This window comes from Rattus rattus, chromosome 14 (genome assembly GCF_011064425.1).
Source record: "Rattus rattus isolate New Zealand chromosome 14, Rrattus_CSIRO_v1, whole genome shotgun sequence".
Classification (NCBI taxonomy): Eukaryota; Metazoa; Chordata; class Mammalia; order Rodentia; family Muridae; genus Rattus; species Rattus rattus.
The window spans coordinates 2,087,055-2,104,919 of record NC_046167.1 but is presented as its reverse complement, the minus strand read 5'-3'; the positions used below and the strand labels follow the sequence as shown (position 1 = coordinate 2,104,919).

Sequence of the window (17,865 nt, the reverse complement as noted above, 5' to 3'; positions counted from 1 at the left end):
CTAAAGATACATTTGCTGTCACTCTTCTTCCCTGCCTATATGTGAGTTAGAGGGTCAAAATGGTTGCTGTGTAGGGTCCCAGGCAGTGACGGAAAGGCAGGTAATGAAGGAGGGCCCATAGATCAGATCTGGGGCAAGGGAGACCACAGATAAAAGTCCTGGCTAATGGCCTTCACCCTCGCTGAGGGAAGGATGATAGTATATGGCATCAGGGGATCAATGACTTGCAGAATCCAACCATCCTTGTAATGTTGTCTCAGTCCAAGATCGTTCAACCTCTGACCTCTCTTCTCATATCCACTGCTGTATCAGTGTTGGTCTTTACTGCAGATGGGATGCCTCCCTGGTATGGTTTTAGTGGAACTCAATGTTACCTAATTTTGCAGAGCCCAAATATGAAATTTTTCTCTACCATATTCTTTCTTCTTGTCTTATTTAGATTCTTCCTGCTTTGTGTACAGAGAGGGAGGATGCCGAAGAGCAGAGGCTACGTGATATTCTAGATTGTTTCCTAGAGTATTGTCCTCTCATCTTTCCTTCAGTGTGCTTGCCAACTTTGCCTAAAAGGGGGGTTTGTTTCTTCTTTTAACAGTGTACATTTAAAGCACTGTATATCCGTCAACGCCTTAGAACTATATTAACTGAAATATCAGAAACCAGAATAGCTTCTGGTGATTTCATCGTAAATTGGGGAATACATTTGTAAAGTCACAGTTCTTATCCCTAACTTTAAGTAGGAGATTCTCCTCTGCAGATTAATTTAGATGAAAGCTGTGCTCTAGTTGTCAGTCCTATGCAAGTACAACTCTCTGCTCATTTCACTTGGAGACCGTGAAGAGAAGGAGTCATTCAGGAGACCTCTTACAACAGGATACCAGAACAAGTTTTAGAAACATTTTAAGGGAAGCTTTTAGAGTAAGAAGTGTAAAACATCATGTGTTTGTTTTTAAAGAAAAATATGATTTTTATTAAAACTATTTACATGATATTATGAATAATTTAGAAAACAAACAAAATATAATAATAAAAGAAAATGTCATTTGTCCAATTACCTCTTAAGAAAATGTCATTTTAAAAATTAGGGAAGTTTCCTAATTGTTTGGAAGCTTATTTGTTCTTTTTCCCATTGGTAATAATATGCTTACTTATATAAAATGTAACACAAGGAGTAGGTCCATCAGTGTTTCAGAGGCTGACACAGGAACTCTATTTCATGGAGAATGGGAACAGTGACAATAGTGAAGAGTTGAAGAAAGTGAGGAAATCTCTTTAAAGACTGTTATTTCGGGGTTGGGGATTTAGCTCAGTGGTAGAGCGCTTGCCTAGGAAGCGCAAGGCCCTGGGTTCGGTCCCCAGCTCCGAAAAAAAGAACAAAAAAAAAAAAAAAAGATTGTTATTTCATATAACAAGCATCCGTTCTTTTAGTTTAAATGATTTCTTTTTATTTTGATGTCATCTTCCATCATTTTCCTCTTTTCTTTCCTCTATCTAATTCTCCCTATATATCCTTCTTGCTTCTCCAGGGAATAGCACAACAATTGATTATCCAATTTTAATGGTCATCCCTGAGAACATACATACAAATAGCATTGTGTAGATGGAGTAGGACATAATATATCCTATGTAAAAATCCTTTGTTTTTTAGAGTACATAAATGTTCATGTATGTTTTCACACAATTTATATATGTGACAACATGAGTCAAATATTGTTTTATGATAGCAATCTAGACTTCTAGACTTGCAGAGAAGAAATCACCCATGGCTAGATCATCTTGTCTGTTTTTAGAAGCCTCCTCTCTGAGTTAGGTAGACTCTTGCCTAACTCAGCCTTTGTGGTTTGGCAGTAATCTTGTAAGCTAGCAAATTGGACTCATAACAAACCCATTGTATGTATGCATTATTTCTCATAAAAATTTTAAAGCTTTATTTCAAAATGTCCTTCTGACATATATGTTCTGAAAAGCTCCCCTACTTTTTTATAATTCTGCTCTTAGTAATGGATAGCTGCATTTGTAATAATTTACTGTTTAAGAAAGATGAACAGAATAAATTTAAATCAAAATATATTGTATTGTGAAATGTCATTAACTCTTTCAGTGAAACAAAATCCACAAGTGAGTAGATTTGCTGTGCTATCAGTGAAAAATATACAGTGGGATAGTGCCCATCAGCACAAGTTAAGACAGGACAACTTCTTTCATGACCTTCCCTCTCAGCCAGCTATGACCGCTTTGTACATAGCACTTCTACATTAGCAAATATCCCCAGTTCCACAAAATGAACTCTCACAGTTCCACGCTTGCTTTAATGTCCATCTGACCTGCTCATTTCCAGCTGTGCAATGGAGGATCAGTGACTGATCTTGTGAAAGGATTTCTGAAGAGGGGAGAAAGGATGAGCGAGCCTATAATTGCATACATTTTACATGAAGCACTAATGGTAAGGCTATTTGAACTCTTTGTGCAATAATTAGGAGGTAGTTCTAACTGAATAAAAACGTGCATTCTATTTTTAGAAAACTATAACTACGTTAGTATTGACTAGTACAGGGTCATATTTGGACTCTTTTTAGATGCCAGCTTTGTCTGTGTCTTCGGAACCCTATTTCTGGTCTTAAGTATTTTTTAACTTTAATAGTTTAATATCTTTGTGATAGAAAATAATGTTTCTAAAAGTTATGTTTTTGTTTGCCACCATCTTAAATAAGTGTATCTAGAATAATATCCTTCATTGGAATCAACACATTTCTAAGACTTTGGAGAGCAAGCCAATGGCTCAGCAGGTGGTAGCGCTTGCTGCCAGACGCAATGACCTAAGTTCAATCTAGGACCTGAAAAATGAAAGAGAACTGAGTCCCATGGATTATCCTCTGACTTCACATGCATGCACACATATACACACATACACACATGCATACACACACGCACACATACACACTTAGATATAAATAAATGTAATTAAAACATTTAGAGATTTGGGAAAAAGCTGAGAAATGTGCTCTTGTTTTGTGACTTTTTGTATAGTTCAAGTTAGAAATGATAAATTTGGATTCCACTAACCAATTCAAACCACTGGATTTTGAATGCTGATTTTAACACATTTGGATTAATTCTGCACAAGTACACTACCTGAAAAATGATTGTTTTGTACTTTTAAAAGTCATTATACATTTTCCATCTTCCAGGGACTTCAGCATCTGCATAGCAACAAAACCATCCACCGTGATGTCAAAGGAAATAACATCCTGTTGACTACTGAAGGTGGAGTCAAACTGGTAGATTTTGGTAAGTTTTCTTGCAAGTGTACAAGGAGTAGCGTGATTTTTATCTCTTTCCAAGAGGCTCACATTTTCCAAGTTGAAAGTAGGAAAATCAATCAGAATCTCATTCAGATAATTTGGCAAATGATCCTCACGGCTCCTGAGTCACCCAGCATAGCCCCACATAACATACATACATACATACATACATACATACATACATACATACATACATACATACATACCTATACACATACATACATATACCACACACACACATATATATATGTATGTATGTATACACATATATTCATAAAGAAACACATGTCCAACTCTGAGATTTTGACATGGGGAGCTCTACAAGGATCACTGAGGAATACTCCCTGCCCCCAAAGCAGGAAACAGGGAAAGATGTTCTTGAGATTCTGTGTGTCTTATCATGATGCCCAAAAGATCTTAATTCACCTCGAGAAACTAATGGTTCTCAAAGAAGGCCCAGCTGAGCAAAAAAAGACTAGGTGGATGTCCTAGATGACATAATTGAGCCAAAAAAAAAAAATCAGTCATAGTCCTCTGTTTTCTCGGTTGTATAACAGTAAATTTTCATGTTTACTAGGCCAGCTTTGTTTCTGTGTGATAGTTCAAGACACACAGTATGTGCTTTATGTAGTCAGATGGTTTTCATGTTGAAAATGATTCTGCACTTTGCCACATTTGAACATCTAAGCCTGTGACAGTGTTGCAGGAGATCTCAGTGTTGTTCTTAAGCTTCTCTTCTTTCCTCTTGGAGAATTCCAGCTAGTCAAGGTTCCCTAACCCTAACCCTAACCCTAACCCTAACCCTAACCCTAACCCTAACCCTAACCCTAACCCTAACCCTAACCCTAACCTTGTGCTTCAAGATCCTATGAATTTCCTTCATTTTAATTTTATCAAACAGAATTATTTGGGCATAATAGGTAAACTAAGACACTTAGAAATATAAGGTATGAGGAGATGAGGAGAGTCTTTCAAAATCAAGTCTGTCTCATTCTAGTCTTCAGAATTGCTGCTTTGTGCAGAGCAGTTCATAGAATATAAATTGAATCAGCAAACTTCCTTTCATTTTGCATTTTCTAGAAACTGAAGCTTCACAAAATAACTGATTAATTTTAGAAATTACTATAAAATCAGTCTATAATGCCTGTGTATTTTGAGTTAGCCCAGGCTTGATTTTCAGGGGATACAGAAAAATCCACATGAATATCATGCCTACCCACTATGCATTGCACACTATTGTTTATCTCCCTTGAATTTCACAAACTTTTGAGCAGCAGTGAGATTGGCAGTGAATGTCAGATTTTTAAACTGAGTGTTTCCTGTGTATGTTGCTGACTGAGTTCAGAGTTATATGACTGAATGATCAGGCAGGTTAAAGTGTGATAAGGACTTCCTTTTGAAATTCAATATAGCAAGAACGATGAAACCCTTGGCTCCATTGCTCCACAGTGTTCCGTTATCTACCTCGAAAATGATGCTGTGTCCATTCTAAGCACGCCCAGTGAAGAACTTGATGTTGGACCTAAGCGTTCACCATTCCTATGCTCTCAGATACACCATCTTAGTTGAAAGATGTTTAAAAGCAACTATAAAAACATCTCCAGATACCAAAGAAAAATCTGACAAGCCAGTGGCATTAACAAATGTACTTTCAAAGATATTTTCCAATGTCAAGTAAAAACATATATCCAAATTATAAGTAAGATGATTGCTTTGTTGCTTGTCTTTTGTTCGTTTTGTTTTGTAGTGTTAAACCTTATACATCTCAGGCAAACCCTGTGTCAAACTTTGCTCCCAGCCTAGGTAATCTTGTATGTGACATCTTTATAGTTTACTATATATGGATTAATAAAACAAAATTAGAGCTCGGGCCTTAGATTATTTTGCTTGTAGACTTTCATCAATCATTAGAAAATAGGGCCAGTTGTCTATTAAATGTTCTCTTGCTGTTCAATACCCACGTCATATTATTTACATGTAACATAATGCTTATGTTTCCTTCTCCATAATAAGCAGATACAGGATTTAATTGATTAAAATAGCCGGGTAGTTTGGTGGGGTTTCTGTTGTTGTTGTTATTGTTTCTTTTGGGGTTTTTATGAATTAAAACTTCTAGGGTTCTATAATGTAGCAATGTTCTTTGAGAGCAGAAGGAACAAGATATAGTAAAGCAAAAATTACAACATCCAAAGTAATACCCTCATTTTACGTGTCAATCAAATTTTCAGTGATGGCTGCTTCTTGCAACAGAAGATTTTCCGTTACCTTCTTGTATCATGAAATGTGCTCTGAGCTCATTAGAGTACAGTGAGGTAGTAGGTGGCCATTACACTAGGTCAAGTGTTCACAGCCAAGTATCCAGGGCGAAGCACCACCAGGGAAAGAGAACATGCAAGGCTCATCTTTCTGGTTCTGGCTGACGTCACTCACTATAATATGCTGTACTTTCATCCATTTTCCTAAATGTTTCAGGATTTCATTTTTCTTTACGGGTGAGCATTATTCCATAGAGTATATGTGCCACATTTGCGTTATCTATCTATTGAAAGACATCGCGGTGCTTTCATTTCCTAGTCATTGTAAATACGGTAGAAATCAACATGACCGAGTGACTTCCCCTGGAGTAGGATGCTGCACCCTTTGGGTATATGCCAAGGAGTGCTATCACTGGATCATATGGTAAGTTTATTTTCTTTTTTAGCTTTTTGAGAACTCTCTACACTGGTGACCAAAGTGACTATACCAGTTTGCAACCTCACAAGCTGTGAATCCTCTTCTGTTAACAGCACTTGTCAAGTTGTTTCCTTGGCCTTAGCCATTCTGAATAAGAGGAAATCTCAGAGTAGTTCTAGCTTGCATTTCCTTAATTACTAAAGATGTTGAACATATTTTAGATATTTTTTTCATTTTTATTTCTTTTTTTTTTTGGAGAACTTTATGTTCAGTTCCATACCTCAGTTTTAATTTTGTCATCTGGTTTCCTGATTCTTTGCCTTTTGAGTTTTTTATATATTCTAGATTTTAATCCTCTGACTGATATGTAACTGGTAAAGATTTATCCTGCTCTGTAGGCTTCCTTTTCAATTGGTTGACTGTTCCCTTAGCCATATAGGAGTTTTTGAGTTTTATAAGTACCACTTGTCAATCGTTGGTCTTGGTTCCCAGGCAGATGGAATCCTAATTCAGAAAGTCCTCTCCTAAACCTGAATCTTAGAGGGCTCTTCTTATATTTTCTTCCAGCAATTTTAGCATGTCATGCATGTTTCACATTGAAGAGTTTGATTGATCTGGAGTTGAGTTTTCTGTGACATGTGATAGATATGGTCTATTTTCATTCTTTTACAAATGGCAAAGCTAAATAGACTAGTAAGTGTGTGTGTCTGTGTGCATGTGTGCGTGTGTGTGTGTTTATGTGTGTATCCATATATATACATACATTTATGTACATATGCATTGAACAACAGTAATCAAGGAAATCATGAATGGAAGGGAGAATGGAGTCAGAGCTAGTAGAGGGAGGAACAGGAGTGATGCAGTGTGCATGCATGAATCTCACAAAAACGTAAGACCATTTAAAACTCAGAATATTTGCCTTTCATCTCTATTAAGTGCTTTAAACTTAGTAAATACCTAATGCACGATTGTTAAATTATGAAATCAGTATTCCCAGTGTGTCCTTATGCTTCTAATAAATAGCCCTTTATTACAACAAAGCCAGTATTATTTTAAATATTAAGAAATCTAATTACACAAAAAGTAAGTAGTATTAGCTTGATAATACTACTAACAATAAGCATAGTCTGTCTGAGAGCAGTTTTTGTTCTTAAGTGAGACACACTATTGCAGAAAACCACCAGACCGCTTAGAGAGCTAAGAGACTAGTGAGGTGGTAAACATCTTTAATGAGCTGCATAAGCAGTCACGGGTACGTGGTCAGTCAATAAATAAAATGAGCTCTCAGGAGATCAGCTTCTTTAGGCAGGTCAACTAATGCTGAAAAAAAAAGCAATTTGTATCTTGAATAGAAAATTAAAAAGAGGCTCAGTTTAAAACCAGGCCCCAGCTTTCCTCTCTGTGGGTTTTTCCCTGGGGAGCTTCATTTCTAATAGGGCACTTAGCATTTCAGAGCAGGTGTATGAGATACATATCTAGTGATTTATTTAGACATTGTTCTTATGACAGAATAGTTTATGGCCTTAAATCTCTCATTATCTACATGCCCCATTTTATACTAATCCCTAATGTGTAATGTAGGTCAAAGAGAAGTTGTGACTTAGTCATTAATAAGCCACTTATTAGGGTCAAATGAGGAAGGTTAACTTAAACTTTAGAACTAGAAGTACCCTTTCTTTCTCCCTAAGAATTCAAAACAAGAGCCATTAGAAGGTGGGACAGGCAAGAAATGAAAATGGAACGCAGTTCCACACAACTTAAACCTTCATAGAGGTAAGGAAAGTGTTCACACTGGTAGGGTGTTGATCATGGTAGCATGGAATGGGGTATTGGTTCCCCAAGTGGAACAAGAAGGGAAGGTATGAGGGGTAGTAGTGGTGATGTCAAGTGAGTTTTCAGTTCTAAGTAAGGTGGAGTCAGCGTCTGCACGAGGTGAGGGTGAAGACTAGACACTGCAGCCAGGACAATAAGAGTCGAGCTTTTGCCTGATAGATAAAAGGATTACAACTATGAAGAGGGATAAATGTGCGTGTAGGTATCAAAATGAGTATAACAATATAAGCTCCATTCTCAGGAGAAATCAGTCAACACAAACTAGGTAGACTTCCCGTTTTTACTTTTAAGAGAGAGAATGTAAAATTGAGTGCTTAGGTAAGTGGGAGGTTCTGAAAGGAGTTGGGGGAAGGGAATGAATTTGATCAAAATATGTTGTATGAAAATTTCAAAGAATAAATAAAAACAGTTTTAAAATATAGCACATGTGATGTGAAATGTGTGTATGTTATATATTCCCTCACCATCTCCACTAATGCAGAGCACAACACTCCTGTAGGTCTTAATTTTAAAATAATAGTTCCCAACTAGGTGGAAATTAGGGCTTTTAGAGAAAGAATGATTTTAGTGCTGAATAAAGTCACCTGGAACCTACTTTGTCCAAAACATTAAAAAACTTCTTAGTGAATGAAGACACACGTCAAAGGAACATAGACACCAACTAGAGAAAGGCCCACTCACCATACCTGGGAGCATTTGAGTTTTAAGACGATAATAATGATGAGCTCATGGAAATTCACTGAACAAAACAGAAGTCCATTAAACCACACTGGCATACATGTACACATGGATAGATGGGGAAAGAGAATGCCTTTTATCTCAGATAAAGATAGAAGGAATATGGGATTTCAAGTCATCATTTGTTTGCCACTATAGTAATAATTAACTTATCCAATAGATGCCCTATGCTAGTGGGTCAGATGTTTAATAGAAACAGGGCTGTCTCAGAAACTTGAAATACCTGTCTGTTAGGCACAAAGGAAGAAGAGAAACTTCATGAAGGAGAAATCTACTGTCAAGTGTCAATCAAGTGATCCTAGTGAACATGACTGGTCAAAAGAAGAATGAAAATCAGTTGACCTGACAGGATCAGCCTGTTATATTCCCACCAAAGCTCAGATAATGAGGTGACGTATATCAGGTCAAACTAAGGAGTAGTCTATGAACTAACAGGCCTAAAATCTTAAAAATCACTAGGTTTGGAGACTCAAGGCATGATAGAGGAGTTCTTGGTCAGGCTGCAGATCATAGAGATAGGACAAGGCAAAAAGAGAGCATGATCTTGGTTGCATTTTGATTTTGTTATAATGGACAATTTTGATACTATTGTTGAAATTTGAGGTTTGTAGATTTCATGACAGAAATATATGAATCAAAAATTTGATGACTATAAAGTAAGAGTATCCTTGTTTGTAGTTAATTATAAAATGTTTAGGGATGAAAATAGCATTGTTTTGGGCCATTTACTACCGAATGAAACAGACATTGAAAAACAAAATGAAATGTGTGTGTGCCAGTTCTAGGCTAACCAAGGCTTGGGAATGAGACTTTGTCTCTAAAAATAAAATAACAACAGCAGCAGCCACAAGAACAGATTGAAAGTACCCTCTTTTCAGTCTGTGTGATTGCAGAAATCTTTATTTCACCATGCTAGTCCCAGTCATCCTTCAGGGTCTTTAATATAAGCAGAACTCCTTCAACTTCCTACCAGGAAAACTGTAGTGTATCAAGCTCTTCCAGCTCTTGTTGACCTGGGAATGTCTGAGTCTCTCCCTTATTTGGGGAAGATAATTTAACAGATATAGAATTCTTGAATAGTAATAGACATTTCTCAAAATTACAGTCATTATCTTTGGCTTCAAAGTTCTTCCTGAAAGATGGATTCTACTCTTTCTGTGTGTCCCTGTATCTGAAGTCACTTGTCTTATTCCTTTCCAAGACCCTGCCTCAGACTGTCTTGGTGAAGGTTCAGATGTAAAGCAGGGTCCTTGATCTCACCCTGCTTACAGTTTATTAACCTACATATGTGCTCATGCGCACCTTCCATAGAATTCAGAAATTGGCTGTTACGTTTTGAATAGTCTTTCCCCTTTCTCTCTTTTCTCCTTGGATTCCTACCATGCCTCTATGTGTCTCTCAATAGTGTGTCATAAATTCTTGGGCTCTGTTCACCTCAATCTTTAATTGTGTTTGCATGATTAAAATTTCACCTGTTTTCCTTCAAACTCACTGATGGCTTTCTCAGACCTTTAAATCTGTCCACTCGTACTTTTCCCGTAAGAATATGTTTCATTACTTTGCTTTCATGGCTGTGATGAAGTATCAGAAACAGGCTCACAGTTTAACAGAGTACAGCTCTGGAGGTAAGAGCATAGAAGAGGAAATGGTGGCAAGGATAAAGGGGTAGGAATCCTCATCCAAGATAGACCAAGAAACAGAGAGCAATAGAACTAGCACTCAGCTTGCTGTCCCTTGTTACCTTTATATTCAGGTTGGGACTACAGTCCATGATCCATCACCACCTACATTTAAGGTGAGACTTTCCTCTCCATTTAAACCTCTCTAGAAACCTTGTACAGACAGCCCAAGGGTAGATCTCATTAACCGTGGATCAGTGGTTCTCAAACTTCCCATGCAACCCTTTAATTTGGTCCCTCACGTCATGGTGACCCCCCACGATAAAATTATTAAGTTGCTACTTCATAATTATAATATGACTACTGCTGTGAATCTCAATGTAAATATTTGTGTTTTCCAATGGTCTTAGTGAACGCATGTGAAAGAGTCGTTCAACTCCCAAAGGGGCCGCAACCCACAGGTTAAGAACTGCTACTCTAGTCATTCTCCATTCAATAAATTTGACAGTCTAAATTAGCTATCACAAAGAACTTCTTAGTTTTTTTTTTAATTGTTCTGCAATTTCATTTAGAGTCAAGTATTTCTGTGTCTCGGTTTAGTTCTCTGAGCATGTCTGAATAGTTCTTTCTCAGGCCTGCTTTTTATGGGCTTATTCTTTTCTCTTTGCCAGTATTCCCCATGTCTTTTGTTTGCCTTTGAGTTTGTTTTTGCTACTGAAACTAGGTCTTTCAGTCTGACGATGTAGCAACTCTGAAAAGCCGATTCTCCTGCCTTTCCAGACTTTGTGGATATAAGTATGTGCTTTGCTTGCTTTCTCTCTGCCAAGGGTCACTCTAAAATACAAACTTAGAATCTCCTTAGGCTCTTCTAAAGCCTGGCATCTATTTTCTCATCTAAGTCCCTGCCTGAAACAAAGCTTAATTTTACATTTTCTTTTTCAGGCTAAGGATCAGATCTCAGGCCTTATGCATAACAGATAAGCACTTTACCTTTGAGCTGTATCCCCATTGGGGGGTGGGTATTGAGGGAGTTGCTTCTGAATGTTCTAGACTTTAATTTCCTGTCTCTTAAGAAAAGGAAGACTTCAAGAGGGACACAAGTGGAGCCAACCTTACAGCTACAGAGGGTATGGGAGAATTCCAGAGCCATGGCAGAGTTTCTTTCCAAACCACCAAGAGAGAGATGTAGGGGATGTGGTCTGATTTCCCCAAAGACATCACATCTGATTCTCTCAAAGCAGAAGCAGAATGCCTGTAACCTAACAAAACCGATTTCATAGAATTAGCTGGGGACTCTTGGCCAGTCCCCAGTTTGCAGTATAAGCTATGGGGAATGCCTTATAGTCAAAGTCCAAAGGGTGACTGCAAGCAGTGTCCTGTTTCTGCTTGGAAGCACAACCTTTATTCTAGTAAGGCCTTTGGCTGATTGATTCAGACTCACCCACATTGCAGGGGTATTATCTGCTTATAATTCATAAGGTTAAATACTGATTTATCCAAAAAGCACCTCCACAGAAATATCCACAATAATGTTTGAGCAAGTATCTGTGCATTATAACCACATCAGTTAGACATATGGCATTACGGGTCACACTGTCTTAATGCAGAATACTGATACTATTAGAGGATGTGTTCTGTGGCCTTTTACCATGAAAAGTTCTGTATATGTGTTTTTAATTTGACTCTCATTCATGTAGTTTTGTCACTGTTGCTCATTACTTTTAGAATTTTGTTGTATGGGCTATAGGAAACCATGTCTGGTACATATTAGATTACATATTAAACATATAACGTGTTAGATATCTCTACCATCTCTCAAAAACACCAAAGAGACTCTGGAGCACCAAGCCTGTACATCTCTCATTCCGGACTTGAGACTTCTACAATAGGAACAGCCAGCAAGACTTCTTGGCTGGGCCTGGAGTAGCCTGCAAATTCCCCCAACAAAGCAGAAAGCTGAAGATCATTAGCACAAACCTGTGTCTGCCGTGTCCCTGTGGCTGTGACTCCAGTGGAGTACTGCCCTGGCTGTTAGCCCTGATCTCTCTTTGACATCCTGCTCCTTTCCACAGTACCTCACCATCTTAACTTCTCTGCCTGGAATTTTCCAGCCTTCAGCATCCTCCCTTTGGAGGCAGTTATATAACGATCCACTTTGGTGACTTATCCCTTTCGTTACTCTCTGGACAAAATGCCTTTCCTAATCTTTTTACTTCCCCGGGCTACTGAACTTGTGCTTCGGATCCTTGTAGCCCTTTAAAGTCATTTATGCCAATTTTCCATGATTTCGTGTTTTTTTTAATCTCCTTAGCTGTTTTCCTGATGGGAATTTATGGAAAGTAGAAATGCAGTTAATCCTCAGAAGATAAGTTCCTCTCAGCATTATTTCACCCCATGAAAGTTAGACATGCTCTCTATGGATTCAGATCTTTGTGGGTAAAATGATCGTGAGGCTTAATGGGCACTGCAGAAGCATATTGAATGTAGAGTTTAGCCAATGCTGGGTTTTGCTGTCTCAGAATCGAATGTGTGCCTGTTTTAAATGTTATAATCACTTAATATTCTCAGGAACCCCTTTCTCTACATGGTTGTATTTTTTTTTATTTCATTTGTGTCTTTGTGTTTTCCTAGTTTACTACAGTTTGCTCTGGGGGAGTAATACGTATCTTTTTTTCCTAAAGATCTCAGCACACACCAAATGATGCATGAGACTCTATTGTAGTATTGTAGTCTGTTACATGAGCCCTGCCAGTGGCCTTCATAGGGCGTATCAGCACCAGTGTGTGTGTGTGTGTGTGTGTGTGTGTGTGTGTGTGTGTGTGTGTGTGTGTGTTTGTGTGTGCGCGCGTGCGTGCACACTATTGTTAGCATTCAGGAATAGTTATACCTCTGTCACGTTATTACTATAATGCCATCCCTTAAAGTGACTGTCAATGTGATTCTTAATATATATTTACCCTCTTAGTAAATGTATGGAGAACTGCCTTTGTTTCTATAGGCAGTGGACTTCCTTAGAATTTCTTCACATTCGAGCTGTTTGATCAAAACTCTTAGAGGCCAAGTGTTTGTCTCAGAAAATTCTTAATGCCAAACAATTGCAAACTAGAAATGTAATATGATTTCCTATAAATCTAAAGCCTCTTCAGACGTAAAACTCAAGATTGCCTATTGTCCTTTTGAATTTGGTATTTAAGGTCTAAGCTTACTGAGGCTTTGTATTTTTGGTTCCTTTGTTCTAAGCACTATAAACTAACTCTGACCAATGTTAAATCCAGTTGCTGCAAACAGCACTGGCTACTCTCAGAACTGAGAGAGAAGCAGGGGGCGTGGTCTCCAAAGGACAGCTATGGCCACCCTGGACCTCGGGAGGAAGAGTACTAGATGGAACCATAAGGCCTTGCTGCTTAGCTGAGCTCTGATACTTGGTCCCCTCAGGTGTCTCCATTCAAGATTCCCATTTTTAAAAAGAAAAACAGTGACACCACAGGGCCACATGCCACACCCTACATTCTGTCCTTAATGTCCTTCCCATTTATACTCCCTGTGTCATGAAGAAGGAAAGTCTTTGGGAGCCATCTTTGTCTAGAAATTCCTTAATGGGACTCACTGAGCAGGGGACATCAGAGAGCAAAACCTTGGGTATGTGTGGAGGCCTAAAAGTCCAGAGGTCAGGAGCACTGTGCCTTTGAGGGTGACCGAGTCTCCTTCATGAGGAGCCACAGTGTGTGTGAAAATTAAGGGAAGATACCTCAATCCACATTTTTATGATGTTTAGTAGGTGTTATTTGTAACCAGGTGGACATGACAGAACGAGGATTGGAGGACTTGGTCATACCTGTCTATTACAGATTGCAATCTTAACAAAGAAAGAACTGATCCTAGCTAGATGGCCACTGGAAGTATGAGATGATATATGTAATGCGATCGTGAGTGCTTTGAACATAAGGAAGCATTCGAGGAGACAGATGTGTGTAGCTTGATTTAAACATTGCTGTGCAGCTGTTATGTGTATATTGAAACATAATGAGATTTCTCATAAATGTGTATAATTTTGTGAATTTTTCGATCAGTTAAAGTGAATTTAAATTTTTAGAAAGAACAGATGTCATTGTAAGTACTGGTTTAGGTAGATGTGCGCAGTTTGAAACTTTGAGTCAGATGACATGTAACTTGAACAAGGTTAATGAGAGTAGAGTAATTGTGTGTATACTCTCAATTCAACTGCTGTGTGTATAATACCATATGAAACGTTGGTTCACAAAATCTGTTCAGGGGAAGGAAGAGGATAGGGAACACCATTCAAACAGTAAGTAAACACTTGTCAAATAATGGGGTGCAAATAGTTTACTATGGAGACTGTCCAAAGAGAGGGAGACCAGTGTGATTTGGCCCAACAAAAGACACTGTGGGAATGTTGCGACTTGAGATGGGACTTGCAGTTGTATAGAATTTGGACATAAAAATAGAACCAGGATCACTCTGCATTTTAGCTCCATGCAGGTCCTGATTTAAGCTCCTTGAAGGTGATGTTTCAGCCCAGTGGCAGCTCCGAGGAAACAGACTTCTCGTGTGAATGTGTAAGAAAGTGCACAGCAGTTACTGTCTCTTTACACGGGTGGCTAATACAAGGTTCCATCTTGTCGCTTCTTCCAGGTGTGTCTGCACAGCTCAGCAGCACGCGTCACCGCCTGAACACCTCTGTAGGAACACCATTTTGGATGGCTCCCGAGGTGAGAGGTTTGAGGGAGCCAGGTTTAATGTTTTTAGACTCTTCATGCCTTTCCTCTTCACAGATACTTTTTCTCCCTAAATACGTTAGACTATACCCTAAGAAAATGTCTCCTGTGTTGTTTTAACGTGGGATTTTTATGTGGGCAAGGAGGATCATGGGGCATTCTGGATAAACTAACTGTGGAGGAATGTGTGAAGAAATGAAAGGTGAATGAACAAGTCAAATGAAGAGGCTTCATGGGGCCTTATTTTTTTTTAATTTACTTTTAGTTGTCACACATGTGTCTGTAGTCTGGAGGTTTGCATATTGTTTTCTTTCTATGTTGTGTTATTACTGCTGTATTTCCATTATTGATTGATGTTTTGATACAAGGCTTCTGTATCCTCCTCTTTCATTCTTCTGAATGCTGGGACTATAGGTGTAATCGTTGTCAGGGCCCAAACCCGAAAAGTAGCAGCCAGGGCTCAGCTCAAGCAGGACTTTGACACAGTAAGCACTCAGCATCTTCAGATGACACCCTTGCAAAGTGGGTTTCTGTTTCTCAGGAAAAGTCGTTACTTTCCTGTTGGATCCTACAGCCCTCAAATTTAGAGAGAGCATTTAGTTCTCTAGTCACTCAAACAAGCCCCCAACAGATCAAAGCTCCAAGCTAATTCCCAGACTGTTCAGGTAACTGACCTACCTCCTACTACAACAAAACCCCTTGAAACTGACAAGATGCCCCGCCCCTTGAACAGATCATTTCCACTGTCATTTGTGCGCTCAGGACATAACTCAGGCAATCCCCAGTCAGCTGCTCTCTCGGACTTTTCTCTTTCTTCTCTCTGGCCCCCATGCCCCCCACACACACCAAGAGATGGCCCGGGCAGTGTGATCCCTAATAAACCGTTCATTTTACCCACAGAGTCTAGTCCAGTGGTTTCATTGCACTCCCACTTATGCCCACTATCTGACTATATTTTGTTTTTAAATAATAATAATAAATATTTTATGATAACCCTTGACTTTGTTAGGTAAGATTCCAGCTCACCTACCCATGTGCTGAGTTCTTATGTTAAATCGACAGCCTGGGAAGTAAGTACAACTCTAGTAGGATTTATTTTTTATTTTTTTTTCATTATTATCTTGAGGGTCTTGCAGATAAACTGCTAATGTGGCTGAAAGTTCAAGATTTAAATCTTCTCACAAAAGTCCCTGTTTAATTCCTTTAATCTTTTTAATTATGTTGATCGATAAAGAACACGTACTTTTGAAAACTCTGCATCCATTGGGAAAAGCTCTGTTATTTATATATGATGTTCTCGGGAGCAAAGGGAGAAATGGTTTAAATGCTACATTAATATTGCAAAATCTTCCAATTAAATTTGTTTGAAAATGAAATCCTGTATGCTGTTTCTGTTTAACTATTAATTCAGTTATTACTTACTTTTGAAAAGTTAAAATGTAACATAGAGGGGAAAGATACAATTTCAGTAAGTGTTTTTGAAGCTGCATTGGTTTAGAAAGCTTTTAGCAGGGTCCACATCTGAGAAGAAAAGGAATTATAGTTATAGAAGCCAGCACAAAATTTATTAACAGAATCTGAGATAAGAGCCTCTTCAGAATTTGTTCAGACCTAATAATGGTATTTTTAAAATTCTCAAAATGAGAAGTCCTCAGTTTTATAAATTTTAAAATGTAATAAAATGTTCAGATAAATGTAAATGAAGTATTTAAAATGTAATTCTATGCTAAATATTGCATTTATTTGCATATACTCATAATTAGAGTATAAGGTGATTAAGCATTGTATAAGAAATATTGAGGCTTTATGTTTTATATGAGTTTATGATAAGAAAATCACTATTACATATTTGCCTATAGTAGAAGCATTCCTTTATATGGGACCAGTAGTCACTCTTTTGACATCATTGTTTTGTTCCTATTCTCTTCTCTCTGCACTGCATACTCTCTGATCTTGAAGAACATTCTGAATAACCAGCTTTCTAGCTGCAAGGTATCCCACATCTACTCCTTCTACATTGTTACTAATAACATTTCTGTTAAGTGGAGATGCTGCTCTATGAGGAGGAAATGTCCAGCTTGCATTCAAGCCCTGAGTTCAACCCCTGGCACTTGGATATCAAAACACTTAATGGGACATTTCTAAGAATTAGAAGTAACTAGGTAAACATATATAATATGTTCATCATTAAGAAATATTTCAGTGTTTAAAATTAATCATTTAGAAAGTAAAATTTTTGGTGAACATTTTAATTTTTTAAAAGATTTATTTATTTTATGTAAGTACATTGTCACTGTCTGCAGACATACCAGAAGGCACCAGATCCCATTACAGATAGTTGTAAGCCATCATGTGGTTGCTAGGAATTGAACGCGGGACCTCTGGAAGTGCAGGCAGTGCTCTTAACTGCTGAGCCATCTAGCCAGCCCAACATTTTAAATTTTAATTCTACTCAAAGGACAGTATCCTTTGGTTACATAGAGCCATTCTTTCCAGTCTAGAATAAGTGTACCAGAATCGAAGGGTCAAGTGACCATAGCAAGTAACCATACAACTTATTATACTAACCTAGGGAATGTACAAGATGTGTGTACAGATCCAAGGACGCACAAACCAGGATTGTTCTGGGCAAATTGGTGTATAAGTTCACCCAAACATAAAGGGAAGTGTCCCAAGTTGTGGTTCCAGATAACTGTTATCCAGAAAGATGTGTATTCATACCTTGATAGAACAATGCTACTAGAAAAAGTGAGGGATGAAACCGGGTATGCTGGAAAGGCTAGAATCCTAATGCTAGAGAAGGCTGAGTTCTGAGTTACATACAAGACATTTAGGGGATTAGAGAATGGGATAGGAGACCCCATGACCTGACTAACTGTTTATCAGACAAGAATGGGAGGAAGGATGAAAGCCCTGAGTTCCCAATTCTACACACAAGCAAAAATTGCATAGAAGCCATGATGTATT

The 17,865-nt window shown here is 38.1% G+C and overlaps 1 protein-coding gene across 1 annotated transcript in view; it reads left to right on the top strand.

The window, feature by feature from the left end:
* Nucleotides 1-17,865, top strand: part of Myo3a (myosin IIIA) — a 186,403-nt gene that overhangs the window by 20,877 nt on the left and 147,661 nt on the right. Inside the window, exons 3-5 of the mRNA XM_032884634.1 lie at nt 2,336-2,440; nt 3,186-3,285; nt 14,816-14,892. Coding sequence (XP_032740525.1) covers nt 2,336-2,440; nt 3,186-3,285; nt 14,816-14,892 — 282 coding nt within the window. The remainder of the gene's footprint in view (nt 1-2,335; nt 2,441-3,185; nt 3,286-14,815; nt 14,893-17,865) is intronic.